At 62.0% G+C, this 14,903-nt stretch overlaps 3 protein-coding genes across 6 annotated transcripts; 1 reads left to right on the top strand and 2 right to left on the bottom strand.

Moving 5' to 3' along the window:
* The first annotated feature begins 862 nt into the window (after positions 1-862).
* On the top strand, positions 863-6,381 carry NDUFV1 (NADH:ubiquinone oxidoreductase core subunit V1). The gene is made up of 10 exons (XM_004437715.2): positions 863-1,024; positions 2,097-2,179; positions 2,251-2,421; positions 3,183-3,366; positions 4,214-4,403; positions 4,832-5,044; positions 5,206-5,372; positions 5,673-5,754; positions 5,982-6,127; positions 6,229-6,381. Exons 1-10 carry the CDS (start codon positions 953-955, stop codon positions 6,313-6,315), a joined length of 1,395 nt encoding a protein of 464 aa, XP_004437772.1. The 5' UTR covers positions 863-952; the 3' UTR covers positions 6,316-6,381.
* A 351-nt stretch (positions 6,382-6,732) lies between these two features.
* LOC101409181 (double C2-like domain-containing protein gamma) lies at positions 6,733-10,762 on the bottom strand. Of its 3 annotated transcripts, XM_004437717.3 has the most exons (11): positions 10,592-10,760; positions 10,101-10,487; positions 9,859-9,938; positions 9,711-9,782; positions 9,386-9,495; positions 9,172-9,307; positions 8,984-9,037; positions 7,542-7,699; positions 7,374-7,455; positions 7,127-7,223; positions 6,733-7,047 (listed from the first exon to the last, which is right to left on the bottom strand). In XM_004437717.3, exons 2-11 carry the CDS (start codon positions 10,348-10,350, stop codon positions 6,917-6,919), a joined length of 1,170 nt encoding a protein of 389 aa, XP_004437774.2. In that variant the 5' UTR covers positions 10,351-10,487; positions 10,592-10,760; the 3' UTR covers positions 6,733-6,916. The 3 variants fall into 3 exon arrangements, with proteins under 3 accessions (XP_004437774.2, XP_087278679.1, XP_087278680.1); XM_087422553.1 differs by having other exon boundaries at positions 6,733-7,223; positions 10,592-10,762; XM_087422554.1 differs by lacking the exon at positions 10,592-10,760 and having other exon boundaries at positions 6,733-7,223; positions 10,101-10,545.
* A 1,604-nt stretch (positions 10,763-12,366) lies between these two features.
* NUDT8 (nudix hydrolase 8) lies at positions 12,367-14,701 on the bottom strand. Of its 2 annotated transcripts, XM_087422557.1 has the most exons (4): positions 14,451-14,697; positions 13,647-13,779; positions 12,988-13,065; positions 12,410-12,894 (listed from the first exon to the last, which is right to left on the bottom strand). In XM_087422557.1, the coding sequence occupies exons 1-4, from the start codon at positions 14,642-14,644 to the stop codon at positions 12,667-12,669; spliced, it is 633 nt and encodes a 210-aa protein (XP_087278683.1). In that variant the 5' UTR covers positions 14,645-14,697; the 3' UTR covers positions 12,410-12,666. The 2 variants fall into 2 exon arrangements, with proteins under 2 accessions (XP_087278684.1, XP_087278683.1); XM_087422558.1 differs by lacking the exon at positions 12,988-13,065 and having other exon boundaries at positions 12,367-12,894; positions 14,451-14,701.
* Positions 14,702-14,903: the final 202 nt, after the last annotated feature.

Here is a 14,903-nt window from a genome sequence, read left to right as displayed (position 1 = left end):
GTATAGCCACACTAATGCCCTACAGCCCCAAGAGGAAGCGGTCCTGGGGGGCAGGAGGGACCTGATGTGGCCTGGGCCTGATGACCCTATGGGGGAGGGATGGAGTCCTTAAATGCCAGGCCAGGGTCTGATTACGAAGGCAGTAGGGGCCATTCCAGGATTTTGAACAGGAGTGCCAAGTGCCGGACTCTCCTGACGGGGCCGAGGAGGGAACGGCTGTGAGAGCTTGTGCTATCTACTGACCATCTCCACCCTCTAGCCTCACCCCAACCTAGGACTCTAGACACACCTCCTCTGGGAAGACCTCCACCAACAACCCCCTGCCTGTCTCTGGAGCGGCCTCGGCTCTCTGCGGCTAATCAGCAATCCCTTCCTTGAGCCCAAGGGTGCCCGGGGTGGGACTGGGGGAGATCACAGTCTGAGAGGGCTTGGCCTGGGCCAGAATAACTACAAGGTAGTCAAGAGGGTCAGACTGTAACCGGCCTGATTCCTCCTCCTCCCCCCCCATACCTTGTGCATACAGCAGGTGCACGCTAAATGCGGAACCTGTAGAAAGTGGAAAACACTAGAACCCTGCAGAAGGGACATGCGAGGTTTGTTTACTTGGGGTTTGAAAGGGGGCGGGGATCCGGAGGCTAGCGCGAAGAAGCCGAGCAGGCGAGCAGGGAAGTAAGTGCCAGCCCCGCGGAGGGAGGAAGGCGGGCCGGAGGCCGGCGGGACTACATCCCCCAGCAGCCTCAGCTACAGAGAGTCTACTTCCGGCCTCTCCGCCCTCCTGGGAGGAGGCGGGGCCGAGGGCGGGGCGGCAGAGGCGCAGGGAAGCTTGGGCGCGCCACCGGGGCTAGGGTTCGTGACGTTCTTCCTGTGCGCCGCCTAGCGTTTGGGTTGCGCTGGGTCCTCAGCCTCAGAGCCGTGAAGGTGACAGCGGGAGGTGACCGTGCTGGCCCCCGCGATGCTGGCGGCACGGCGGCTGCTCGGCGCGTCGCTCCCCGCGCGGGTGTCTGTGCGTTTCAGCGGCGACACGGTGAGGCCCGGCCTGGCTCAGGCCAGGGGTGTTCGCGGGCCGGGTTTCGCTGCCGCGGCTCTGTGCGCGCGGTCCCTTGGGTCTGTAGTGCCTTCTGGAGAGGCCGCCTCATCTCCCCAGCCCGGCAGGAAGGTCCCCGCTTCGGCCTGGGAGTAGAAGAGGAACGGCTTCCCCCCAGCCCTCCGGCTCCTTAGCTTCTCTTATTTAACAGCCCCGCGGCAGAGCGGGAAGTTTTGCAGGTGGCAAAGTGTCCTTGTCTCATTCCTCCGTTGCCACAACCTTGTAGGGCGTGAGGGAGTCGTTGCCCCATTTTACAGATGCAGGAAACAGCTTTGGAGAGGGATGTGCGTCGCCTGACTCCCCCTCGTCCAGCGCTTTGCTCCCTGCAGTGGCTTTTAAGTGGATGGGAGTCTGGAACCAGGTCCCCTTAGCCCTCAGCTGGGGCACTCGCCACTGGGTCATGTGAAATTCCAGCCCCCACCTCTCTTGGTCAGTTTTATCCCAAGTGGGCCTCCCTCCATCACCTTTGTGTCCCAGCCCCAGGAGGCATTTCTTTTCCATCAGTAAATGCATTTTGCCTCCGGCAGAGTCAGTAACATAAGGCTCTGGCCTAACGAAGTTTTGGTCCAGCAGGACAGCCAGATAACTAAATGGACACGACATCACACTGGGCTCAGGGAGGTAGTGTGGTCCTGTGGTTCAGGTGTGGGCTTTGGCCCGGACAGACTTGAGCTCAAATTCCATCTGCTGCTTTTGGCTGTGCGCCCTTCCATAAGTTCATTTTGCTCTGAGCCTCAGTTTCCTCCTTTGTGAAATGGAGGAAATCATTCCTGTCTCAGAGTTAGGAGGATGAAATGGGGTTTGGATGTAAAATGCTTAGCCTGCTAACCAGGAAGTGCTTACTTAGTGGCGGTGGTAGCTGTGATGCTACAGAGGGTTCCTAGGTTTAGGCCCCTACTGACTCTCCAGCCTAGCCCCTTTTAATCAGGGGGACCCAAGAGTCCTTAGCTTCTGGCCTGGCCCCTCGCGGTCCCACGGCTTTGTTGGGCCTCCTGACCCTCTGTGTCCCCAGACAGCGCCCAAGAAAACCTCATTTGGCTCGCTGAAGGATGAAGACCGGATCTTCACCAACCTGTATGGCCGCCATGACTGGAGGTGAGACTGCCCTTAGCCTGGTGGGTCCTGGGGCAGAGCCTCCCCTTCACTGCCTTCCCCACTCTGTCCAGGCTGAAAGGTGCCCAGAGCCGGGGCGACTGGTACAAGACAAAAGAGATCCTGCTGAAGGGGCCTGACTGGATCCTGGGTGAGGTCAAGACGTCGGGCCTGCGGGGCCGTGGAGGCGCTGGCTTCCCCACTGGCCTCAAGTGGAGCTTCATGAATAAGCCCTCAGATGGCAGGTGTGTGTAGGGAGGCAGCGATGGGGTTGCAGGAGAGACCTTGGGGGTGGCTGGGGCTGCCCGGGCCTTTGCTCTGTTTCCTTGGAAACTAAGAGTGAATGAAATGGGAAAGTGTTACCAGAGCTTAATTAGATGGGACTGAATTCTCTCTGGTCTTCCTTAGGAGAGACTTGAGGGGTAGCAGAATCAACACAAGATTTTGTCAGGCAGACTTAATTGATCAATTCCTAGCTCTGCCTTCCGCACATCATACTTTTGGGCAGTCTCCTAACCTTTTTGAACCTCAGTTGTTTTGGGTTTTTTAAAATTTATTTTGTAAATTGATATAATAATTGTGCAAGGATTAATGAGATAATGTTTGTACAGCTTTTGGCCTGCACATTGGTTGGCACATAGAAAGCAAACGATAAACATTAGCTACTTTACTTCTTTTTGGCCCCAGAGATGTCGTGGAGGTTCAGGAAGGCTCTTTGTGACCAAGAGCAGAATTTGGGCTCTTGGGAAAGCACAAGGAGAGACAGCTGGATTTAGCAGAACAAAGACCTTTCCTGTGCTCATAGCCACCCACAGATGGAATAGTCAGTGAGCTCCCTGTCATTGGTGGTGAGCAAGCAGAGCCCCTGGGAACATGTTGGGAGGGCAGAGAGGGATTGGCTGTCAGAGGAGACATCTTTGAGGCTTCCCTGGGTGGAGTGGGGTGGCATGTGGTTGACGGCCCAGCCCTGATGGCCCATAGCCTGACCAACCTGCTGGCCCCACAGGCCCAAGTATCTGGTGGTGAACGCGGATGAGGGGGAGCCGGGCACCTGCAAGGACCGGGAGATCATGCGCCACGATCCCCACAAACTGGTGGAAGGCTGCCTGGTTGGGGGCCGGGCCATGGGCGCCCGTGCAGCCTACATCTACGTCCGCGGGGAATTCTACAACGAGGCCTCCAATCTGCAGGTGGACGGGGGGGGTCCATCAGCAGGGGAGGAGGCGCTCAGTGTGACTCACAAGCCTGCTCACCTGGATAGTGGTTCTTAGATTTAGCACCTGATCTGTCTGAGGTCAGACTGGGTGAGGGGTGACCACCCCTGCATGTATCATGAACGGGACATGATCCCCCAAGTCTCCTTCTCTGGGCTCCTCCTGTGTCCTCCAGAGCCTCAACTGGGGAGGCCTTCCAGGACTCCTGGGTGGGATTGGGCTGGGGGATTCACATTCAGGCATTTTTCCTGCAAAAGAGTCAAGAGGTCATTTCAGGAATTCGCAGCTTGGTGACGTCTGTATCGATTGGTCCAGGGCCAGAGTCTCACACCTTTCCATTAGGCTCCTATCCGGCAGCGATGAGGGGTATGGGAATAGCACCTGGAACAGTGCTTGGCATGTAGGAGCGTGATGTATAAGGGTTATTATTATTACATAGTTTAAAATAAACCTCAAGGGTCTTTTCTTCTACTACAGAAGCAGTACTTAACACGTTATAAAGTTAGGAAACCACATGCATAAAAAAAAAAATCTCCCACAGATCCACCACCTGGAGAAACTACTTGTTAAAATTTTCGTTATATTCTTAAAGTCTTTCTTTTACTTGTAGTTGGAGGATTTTGTTAAATGTTATTACACAAGTAGCATGCACACTGTAAAAATCCTCACCCCTCTCCCAGAGTGTCCTGGGACACTCTGGTCATGTCCAAAGGGAGCTTTCGCCCTGGACTTTGGTGATGGGCTCACTGGGCCGGTACCCCGCCCTCCAAAACACGGTGTCCCCAGGCTCTCAGGGCCGGTGCCCTCACACCCCTCTCCACAGGTGGCCATCCGAGAGGCCTATGAGGCTGGTCTGATTGGCAAGAACGCCTGCGGCTCCGGCTACGATTTTGATGTGTTCGTGGTGCGCGGGGCTGGGGCCTACATCTGCGGGGAGGAGACAGCGCTCATCGAGTCCCTTGAGGGCAAGCAGGGCAAGCCCCGCCTGAAGCCGCCCTTCCCTGCAGACGTGGGTAAGACCTGGCCCGATCCTGGGCCTTGTCTCTGTCCTGTGGAGCCCGGGATCAGGGTTCAGGTTCCCACTGGTAGTTCTTAGGGAATTTCTGAGTTCCTGCTGGACTGGGGGCCAGGCACAGAGAGTAGGGAGGTAACATAGAACTCTACCAGTGCCACCTGCAGTCTCTCATGCTGCCTCTGCCCTCACGGCAGACAGCCAGGTTCCCTCCAGCCCTCCGGGAGCTAGGGGCAGAGTGGTGAACAAGGTGATGCAGCTCCTGCTGGACTTTGGGCTCCAGTGGGGGATGAGAATGATAAAGGGGTGAAAGTGGGGCTCTCTGCCATGGGAGCAAGAACCTGGGACAGACCCCACGGCCAGGAAACCAGCCCCAACCCGTCCCCACCTGTTGGCAGCCGCCAGTCTCTTGTCCCATTTGCCCCGCAGGAGTGTTCGGCTGCCCCACAACTGTGGCCAATGTGGAGACAGTGGCCGTGTCTCCCACTATCTGCCGCCGCGGGGGTGCATGGTTTGCCAGCTTCGGCCGCGAGCGCAACTCGGGCACCAAACTGTTCAACATCTCTGGCCACGTTAACCACCCTTGCACCGTGGAGGAGGAGATGTCTGTGCCGCTGAAGGAACTGATTGAAAAGCATGCCGGTGAGGCCTGGGGCCAGCCAGGTGGGGGACAGGCCAGGGTGTCTGTGAAGAGAGCCAGGAGTGGGAGGGCCTCAGGAGCCGGGGCTGGGGTGGGGGCTGACAAGGGTGTGCCAGCCCTAGCCCTGATCATCCATCCTTTTGGGGACTGACTGGGGCCCCAGGGGGTGTCACAGGTGGCTGGGACAACCTCCTTGCTGTGATCCCCGGCGGCTCGTCCACCCCACTGATCCCCAAGTCTGTGTGTGAGACGGTGCTAATGGACTTCGACGCGCTGGTGCAGGCACAGACGGGCCTGGGCACGGCCGCGGTGATCGTCATGGACCGCTCGGTAAGGGCTGGAACTCACCCCCCACCCAGTCCCTGCCTTATGCCAGCCTGCTTAGCACCCCTCCTGGGCTTCTCTGAGAACTCCTGCCAGCTCTCAGGTCCCAGTTCCTGCAGCCTGAGATACAGTGAGGTGGGAGAGGAAGGGAGTAACGCTGCTCTGGGGGGAATGCCCGTGGAGTCTGGGCAGTGCAGGGAGGGTGGAGGAGGTGCCCAGAATGCCATTGGAATCAGGAGAGGGGGTGCTGCTGGGGGGCTCAGGTTCAGTCCTTAGGTGCCTGCTCACTGTCCCTTGTCGCCCCAGACAGACGTTGTGAAAGCCATCGCCCGCCTCATTGAGTTCTACAAGCATGAGAGCTGTGGCCAGTGCACCCCATGCCGCGAGGGTGAGCACCCCGGGCTGGGTGGTGCCTTTCTCTGTGACTTAGCCAGGGCCTGGGTCCAGCACAGGACAAAGGTGGAGTGGGCCCTGGACCCTGAGTAAACAGCTGCTGCTTCCCAGCCTGCTGTGGCTTCTCTTAGCCCACCCCTCATGTGGCCTGCACCCCTCGAGCGCCACCCCCACGCCCCACCTTGGGGAGACCATCAGGCCCTCTCGCTGCCGTGCCTGCAGGTGTGGACTGGATGAACAAGGTGATGGCCCGCTTCGTGCGGGGGGACGCCCAGCCGGCCGAGATCGACTCCCTGTGGGAGATCAGCAAGCAGATAGAGGGCCACACCATTTGTGCGCTGGGCGACGGGGCCGCCTGGCCCGTGCAGGTACTTGCTGCCCTGCTGCGTGCCACTCGGCTCGGGTGCTGGGAGCCTAGGGCATTGGGGGATTTTCAGACCCCGCATCACATGCTGCCGCCCACCCCCAGGGCCTGATCCGCCACTTCCGGCCAGAGCTCGAGGAGCGGATGCAGCAGTTTGCCCAGCAGCACCAGGCCAGGCAAGCTGCCTCCTGAGCCCGTCGCCCTGGGCTGGTGTCCGTCTGTCCAATGGCTGGCCAATAAAACAGGTGCTGCCCTCTCCTCTGTTGTAGCTTCTCTGTGGCCTTGTCCTCACCCTGCCACCATGGCCCACTACTCCTGGAGGCCTGTTTCCCTGACAGACCTGGGGGCTTGGGAGGGACAGGCCAGCTCAAGGTCATGTCGTGAATCCACACCTTGGCCTCCTGTGGGTCAGTCTGTCCTAGGGCATCCTGGGCACCCATTCCTCAGTGCAGGAGGCAGGGGCGGGCAGGCAGGCTTTCCCGGGTGTGGTGAGGGGAAAGCTGTGGCCTGGGGTCCAGACCTGGGACCCTGGAGAGGGGAGCAAGGAGAACGGGGCCAGTCTGCCCTGTGAGGTGATGGGAAGGGAAAGAACAGGCTCGGCAGTCTGGTTTGGAGGAGAGGTTTATTCTTGCTTCATGATTTGGCAGTGGGGTGAATTTGAAAGGGGGGAAGGGAGGAAACAATGGACTAGGGACTGGGCGCGGTGGGTGAGGCAGCCCCAGGTCCTCCCAGCTCTGGAGACGTCCGTGGGTCAGTTTAGGGGAGCAGCAGTGAGCAGGGCCATGTGCCGCTGCTAGTCGCTGAGCTGGAGGGGTGCACCGTCCAGCGGGTGCCACAGCTCCAGCCGGCGGTCACTGTGGCCCAGGCACTCACGCCAGTGCTGCTGGCACTCCCCACTGGCCCGGCCACTCAGCTGCACCCCGCCTGGGTTGGGGGATGGGGTCAGGAGCCGTGTAGGAGCCCATTGGGCCCCACACCCCAGATTCCCTGCATTCCCACTCACCAATGAAGTCGTCAGCCGTGGCCAGGTCATAGTCCCATACAGTCACGAGCAGCGTCTTCTGGGCCAGCTCCTCTCTGGGGCCTGCATAGAAGAATTCCTGCAGGGAAGGGGGCAGAAAGGCAGGAAGGAGGTGGCCGTGGGTCCTTCGCAGCTTCAGAAACAGGCTCAGGCAGGTGAGTGGCTCAGGTTAGCTGGGACCTGCACTTTCTGACTGAGCCAGGACGGCCTCCACCCAGCCCTGTCCTACCTCGTTGAACTCGGGGTTCAGGGTCTTCTTCCGAACACTGGTCTTGTATTTAGATTTCTTCCCCACGTTTGGATGCAGGAAGCTGATTGGGGAGGGGAGGGGAGGATTAGATGTGGCTCTGGAGAGGTGAGCCCCTGCTGCCCACCTGTCCCACCCATTCACACTCACAGGCGGACGAAGGGGTCCGAGTAGCCGTTGGCGTCCATGGGGGCAAGGTGGGCGCAGCGCAGCACGCCCACCAGCAGGCCGCCCCGCTGAGAGCTGTAGCACAGTGAGAGCAGGATGCGCCCGCGTTCCTCCCCGGCCGCCTCAGCCTCCACCTCTTCCTGCAAGGGTGGGTGGGGGTCAGCCCCAGCACAGCCCAAAGCCCACCCACCTACCCATGTCGGCCTGGATGTGAGAATTCAGACTGGCTGCAAAGAAATCAGGGCCAACCATTTAATTGCATGATTCAATTTCCAAAAACAGTCACTGGCCTAGTGCCCTGGAAGGGAACTTACAGGACAGCTGTACCCTCTGGGGCCTGCTCAGGCCATGTGACTGGTCAGTTCAGTGCATCTCTCATGGAGGAGAAGGAAAGTGATGTCTCTGAGTACCACAGACGTGCCAGGAGCTTCCCAAGTGGCCTCCCACCATGTGCCCATCACTATTCTCCTGCAGGGCAAGCCCCGTGTCACGGAAGCAGCTGTGAGATGCTGTTCTCCATCCAGGGACATACGGGGCTCTTCAGCTACAAAACCCACCCTCTTCACCCCCATCACCCAGGGGACCAGATCCTGAATGTCCTCTGCCACACTCGGCCCCTGGTGCTTCCAGAGGGACTCGGAGGGCGTCTGGGAAGAATGTCCCACTCCCACACTTATCGTAGTATTCCATTTGGTTGGCAGAAAGCCCGACCACCTGGCTCATAGTCAGTTCTCAGTAAGGGAGCGCTCCGTGAGCACCCACCGTGTGCTCTGGCGCTGCTGTGTGTGGGGTCTGGGGCAGGAAGTGGGAGTCCCACATTGGTGGGACTCGCCTGGCGTTGGCTAATCAGCAGCTGCAGCAACTTGTGGCTCCACCAGGGGGCAGGGCAGCAGCACCTGGCCCTTCCATGGGACCTTGCTGCCTCAGCCTTGCGGATGCCACACCCCTGCTGGGCCCCAGGGGTTCTGGCCAGGTCTTTGGTCTCCCATGGGGCCCCCTGTAGTCACCTTCACTGCCTCCTGACAAGGGCCTGTCTAGGGCTACCTGCCCCAGTGGCTGACCTAGCAGCCAGGGAGCCCCACTCCTATCCATTCTTTCCTGGACCTTGACCTCCCATCTTGGAACAGAGACAAATCCCACCAGTTCCAGCCTCTGCCTCAAGGTGGCCTGAGTGTCTGCGCCCCACAGCATCGCGGGGCTGCCCTGGCAGGGGAGTCACCCTCTGCCCTGCCACTGGGAACTGGCTGTTCCCCTGGGCAACGAGTACCCACAGGGCCCATGAGAGAGAGGGCCTCAGTTTCTCCAAGCCTCCCTGGGCCTGGACCCCTGCCCAGCCCATCTTGGTCCCTGCGTGACCCACTTCAGCCTGGACCACCCCAGGCCTGCCCACCCCCCTCCCTGCTGGGTCCCACCGTCCTACCCACCTCCTCATACAGGGACATGCCACGGGCTATGTCCAGGCTCTTAGGTCTCTTGGTCTGAAAGAACAGAGAGCCTGGTCACCTTGGCTGGATACTGCCCAGTGCCCCCTCCCTGCTCCTCCCATCTCCAGCTCCCCCATCACAAGGTTCCTGGCCCCTGAAGCCCCACCTTGGACGCCAGCTCCACTCACCAGCCTCCGCTTCTCCAGGCACACGTCGAAGCTGCGGGCTCGGTTGGGCACCAGCTTCCTCAGGGGCACTCGGAGCTCCCCCAGGGGAGGTACCCGCCGCAGTCGACGCAGCCGCGGGTCCTCACACACGCACAGCCTGGAGGCCGCCCAGGTCAGACCTGGCCAGGCAAGCCCCCTCCGCCCCGCCCCCTCGAGGCCCAGGCCCGATCCTTACCGCAGGGTCTTGCACCCAGCGTCCTGGCGGGTGAAGCCGTGATAGGTGAGTGTCTCCTCCCAGACGGGCCCCCTTGTGCCCCGAACCGTGCATGTCCGCAACTGGCTGGCCTGGGGGCCCGGCAGGGTGGGTCAGGGCCTCCTCGGGCCCAGGGACCTACACTGGCCCGCCTCCCTGACAGGGCCCCCAGTTGCCCATCCGGGCAATGGGGAGCTCCAGGCCTGATGTCCAGGCCTTGAAGGGGAGAAGTAGGGCAGGGCCAGGTGGGTGCTCCAGGCTGGGTGTGTGGCCAAGGGGCAGTAGCAGGGCCTGGGGCTCGCCTCACCTTGCTGGCCCCAGGCAGGAGGTTGGCTTTGACATAGGTGTCCATGGAGCCTGAGGCAGGTGGCTTGAGGCCCTAGGAACAGACAGTGGATGTGGGGCAGGCCTGCACCCCAGGCCCACGGGCCAGGGACCCCCGCCCCCATCCTCACCTTGGCACGATGAGCGGTGCAGTGCAGCACACTGTTGTCCGCGTCAAAAAGAAGCGTGAACTCGAGGGTGCCCAGGGCAGCTAAGGGCGGGGGTGCAGGCAGGGTCAGCTCCTACCTCACCGCCCCCCCACAACACAATGCCTCTTGCCCTCCCCCTCCCCAGTCAATGCCTGGGGTGCCCCAGATGCCATCCTGGCTGGGCTGGGCACGGGGTGTCCCCCTTGTCCCCCACCCCAACTCACTGCTGTCATCTGAGTCTCCCTCTGGTTCTGGGTCGGATTGCGGCTGGGGTGCAGAGTGGATGGCGGGAGTCACTGCAGCGCGTGGGCCTGGGGCGTGCTGGGCGGGCTCCGCAAACGGGTAGAAGTGCGGGAAGTAGTCGGAAATGAGGTGGATGGGCCGGATGGGGCCCGGGCTCACGTCGATGGCCATGTGCTCCTGCATGCTCACCCGCTGTGGCCGCCCCCGGCTTGCCGCCGCCATGCCTGTCATGGGGGCAAGGACAGGGGGGCGGGGACTCAGAGAAGTCCCTGCAGACTGGAGATGAGGGGAACGCACCAGGCCAACGAGACAGGGCCAAGAGGCATCACTGAGGGCGCCGACGGGGGGTCCAGGTTGGCAGCCGGGACCTGAGGACGGAGCGCAGGGTCAAGGCGAGTTCGGGGGAGAAGTAGGGACTCCGGCCCGGATGGGGAGCCGGTGCGCTGGCGGTCAGGCCAGCTGGGCTACTTACCCTCCGAGAGCTCCTCCAGCTGGTCTGGTTCGATGCTGGCCCCAGCTGTGCGCCTGACAGAGGCAGCCGTGTGAGCAAGGCTGTGAGTGAGTAGGGGGAGCGGGACTGGGGGTGCTCAGAACCCAACTCCAGAGCTCAGGAGACCAGCACCTGCCTGCCCTCTACCCCGAGGCTCTGTTCCCCAGTGCTGGGGGGGGTCAGCCTCCCTCCTCCTCCCTCGCCCCCCTCCCCTCCCCATTCACACACTGTCAGAGAGTTATTTTTACCACTGTCATGTGGCCCTGCTCCCAGGTGAGGAGGCTGGAGGGCCAGAGGTGCCACAAGGGGTGTGAGGGGCAATGGGAGGGGTGTGTGGGGAGGAAAGGGTAGGTGAGAAGGGACGGGTGCAGGGGAGGGAGCATGTGGGGAGGCGTGTGGGGAGGGGGAGGGGTGGAGGGGGTGCATGGGAAGGTGAGAAGGGAGGGCTTGTGTGGAGAGGGGGAGGGGCGCCAGGGGAGGAGGGGCACCCAGGAGGAGGGCATCTGCAACCAGGTCCCCTTGCAGTAGCCAGCTCAAGCTTTTTAAAACATGACTCCTTCACCATCTCTCTCCCTCTCCCGGCTTGGAATAAAATCCTAACCCATTGCTAAGGCGTGTCCTCTGGCTACCTCACGGCAGCGGCCCCGAGTGGTGGGGTCCTTCCCCCACCTCCACATCACTCTTGGTTCCCGTGCACCCCCCATGTCCGTGCATGTGCTGCTCCTTCTGCCCCACTACCTCCTCTGCCCTTTGACCTGGCCCGCTCCTGCCACCTTTGGTTTCCAAGTCCCTCCCTGTGGGGAAACTTGGCTGGTTTTCACCTGGTCAGCCTTCCCTTCCCTCTCTTCCCAGTGGTCCTTTGGGCCACCCCTTCCCTACTCTCAGTCCAGGAGATTTACCCTCCTCCCCAGGCCTGTGCCCCAGACCTTCCCAATCCACGAATTCCACATCCGGCAGGCCACGTGGCAAGCCCAGGGAAGGGCATGTGACCCACGGCAGGCAGTAAAGTGCAATTCTGGGTGAGACTGGCTGAGAAAGGGCAGCTGTTTTCTGTTGATGGGATGCCGGTGCCATGCCATCCTGGAGCTGTTGCCCTCTCCTCACCCTTCATCCCTGTGGGGCAGAGAATGCTCCTGAGAGTGAAGCCAACACGGTGGGAAGCACAGAAAGAGAAAGAGCACTGCTCAGCCCCTGGATCCAGCCATGCCTGACAATAGTTGTCTCTGGAGTTTGTAATCACCATTCCTCTTTTGGCAAAGTCAGCTAATGGGTGGAGTTTTCTGTCACTTGTCTTGGCTAATACTGCCCAAGAAGTCTTCCCAGATCACCATGTCAAGGTCGGACTGCCCACTCCTTCAAGTCTCCCTCAGAACCCTGGTCTACAGATTGATGTATAGTCCCACTATTATCTGTGATTAATGAATGTGCAATCACACGATTATCTGTGTGATCTGGTCTAAGGTCTCCCCTGACGGAGCATCCCTGCAGAGGGCAGGGCAGCATCCAGCTGGTCTGCAGATGTGGCCCCAGCACGGCTCGGCGTGTCGGAGGTCTGCAGTAACACGCAGGGCTCCTCTCCGGATCCCTGGAGCCTGACACGGGGTCGGAGGCACGGAGGGGGGCAGGAGGGGTGAGGGGCAGGAGGGGTGAGCTGAGACTCATAGAGCCCAGCAGCTGACAGCTCTGGAGTCAGAGAGGGCCTGGTCCAAACCCCTGCTTGGGGTGACCTTGGGCAAGGTGTCTGTCGTCCCTGGGTCCATCACACCAGCCAGGGACGGCGTCGGCCTCACCATGGGGCCGTGGTGAGGCTGATATGGGAGAAATGACGCAAAGTGCCTGGCACACAGTAAGTATCACAGTGAGTGTCCACAGCTGTGGGTGACAGTATGACTGGACAGAGGCACCCCACCAGGAGGCCAGCTGTCCGGTGGGGTCTGCCAAAGTCAGGGCCCCAGTGCAGTAGACAGAGTTGCCAGAGTGGTGTAAAGGCTCTTTATTCAGTCCTGAAGTGGAGCTGGCCTGGCAGCGCGAAGGTAGGGGCTGCTGAGGGCCAGGCCTCAGCCCCTGGACAGCTGAGGGATGGCCAGGCGGGGCTGGTAGGCACCAGGTGCCAGCAGCTGCAGGGTGAACTCGGTGATGACAGCCGTGATCCCCCAGACCCGGTGTGGCCCGTGCAGGAAGACGGGCAGTGTGTAGCTGAAGAGGCCGCCCTGGCGGAAGTGGGTGTAGCCCTGATTCTTCGCCTGCAGCAGATGGGCCAGGGGCAGTGCGAACACCTCGTCCACCTGTGGGCAGCAGGCAGCGAGACGGTGGATGGAGGGCTGGCCGCTGCAGCCTCCCCGCATTGGGACAACCCGGCCCCAGCCTGCCCAGCTCACCTCCTCGGGGTTGGGCCTGAGGCTCTGGGGATCCAGTGGGCCCACGCTGGCAAGCACCGGCACCACTGAGGCCTTTTGCTGGGGTGGGAGGGCAGGCAGTCAGGGCAGGCCTGGCCTCAGCGGGATTTTAGGGTCGGGGAGGGGAGCCTGAGAGGAAGACCTCACCTTGCCATCCAGGGGCCTTCAGCAGTCCCCCTGGCCCCTGCCCTGGGGCTCACTCCAGCCACGCTGACTCAGGTCCCCCAGATGCACTAGACCCGTTCGGGCCTCTGGGCCTTGGCAGCTGTTCCCTCCACTTAGAACAACCTTCCTTACTTCTACTGTAAAATCTCTCACTTGTCCTTCAATCCCTGCCCAGCCTGTGAAGCCTTCCCCAACCTTCGTCCACCAAGCTGAACAGAGCTGGCTCACCCTGGGGCCACCTCCCCCTGGGACCTGAGCCTCAGTATCCCCCCAAAAGGGGATAATATACCCCGGGCCCCTCCCCGGCAGGTCGTGAGGGAATGGAACACGACTGCCAGGCAGGTGTCTGGTGCTCCTCTGCACTCTACACCTGTGGGAGTCTTCAGTTTCCCTGAAGTCCCGGCTCCTGGCCCAGGGCAAGCAGAGTTGTGAATGGGGTAAGGGCTGGCGGTGGCCTCAGGGCCTGGCGGGCTCACCTGGTCATGCGTGGGCTGCAGGATGCCCCATACATGCTCCTCAGGCACAGCCAGGCCCAGTTCCTCGTGGGTCTCCCTCAGGGCCGTGTGCACCACGTCCCGGTCAGTGGGGTCACACTTGCCGCCTGGGAAACTGAACAGGCACAGGGAGTCTGGCCCTTGCCGCCATGGCGGGGGTGAGGGTGTTGGCTGGGGCAGAGGGCCAGTGACCCCCCTAAGCATGGGCTGCCTCTGCCGCTAGTTTGCTGTGAGGCCGGGGGTAGGCCTCACGACCTCAGAGGCTCAGTTTACTTCCCTGAGCAGTGGGGGTAATGGAGAGAGGCCCTGGGCACCGGGGTAGGAGATGGGGGTCTAGCAGCAGAGGCAAGAAGGGCCTGGGGCTCAGACACCAATATTCTGCCTATGGCGGCCCCAGCGGTGCTGACATTGACCCTACGGTGCCCCGCCCAGCTCGCTTCCGCGGCTCGGGGACCCGAATCTCCCCATAATTGCCAGCAGGGGGCAGGGTCCTGTCTTTTTAGAGGGGTGGCCACAGCTCAGAGAGATGTCCCAGCCCGAGTTTGGTGCGGGACGCGCTACGAGGGACCCAGGGCGGCTCCCGGACCGGAGCACCCGCGGCTCCAGGCTCTAGGCGGAGGCGCGCGGGTAGCCGACTCCCCGCCGCAGCCCGCGGGCGGACGGGTTCTCCCCAGACCCATTCTACAGAAGCGGAAACCGAGGCTCGGGGAGGCTAAGTGCCTTGCCCTCGGTCCCCGCGGTCTCCGGGAGCCTCCTAGAAGGGAGAGGAGCTCCCAGCCTGTGTACCTGACATCACCCTTGTGCCTCCCGGCCAGGCGGCTGGACCGCAGCGTGTAGAGCAGCGCCGGGACCCCGCGCACCAAGCACAGCGGCACGAGCACCGCGGCCGCGGCGGGCCGCGCGCGGAGCCGGGCCGTGGCCCCCGCCAGCAGCCGCCGGCAGCGCTGCTCGCCCTCCGCCGACAGGCAGTCGGGCAGCATGTCCGGCCGGACGCGGCCGGGACACCCAGGCGCGGAGCCGGGCGAGGGAAGGGGCGGGGCGGCGCGCGCACTCCGGGGTCCCTCGGGAATCCCGGCGGGGGCCGCGGGAGGAGCTGGCCGGAACGCCCCGCCCCGCCCCGTGGTCGCCGAGCTCCGCCGGCGGCGGGGGCGGGGCCTTCCAGGGGGCGGGGCCTCGGCGGCGGGGGCGGGGCCAGCACGGCGAGGCTGGGGCGGGGCCCGGCGGCATGGGCTTCCCGCA

This window comes from Ceratotherium simum, chromosome 34, assembly GCF_057802395.1.
Source record: "Ceratotherium simum simum isolate JZ-2026a chromosome 34, ASM5780239v1, whole genome shotgun sequence".
Classification (NCBI taxonomy): Eukaryota; Metazoa; Chordata; class Mammalia; order Perissodactyla; family Rhinocerotidae; genus Ceratotherium; species Ceratotherium simum.
Note: the sequence above shows the minus strand (reverse complement) of the source record. Positions and strands in the feature narration are given on the sequence as shown.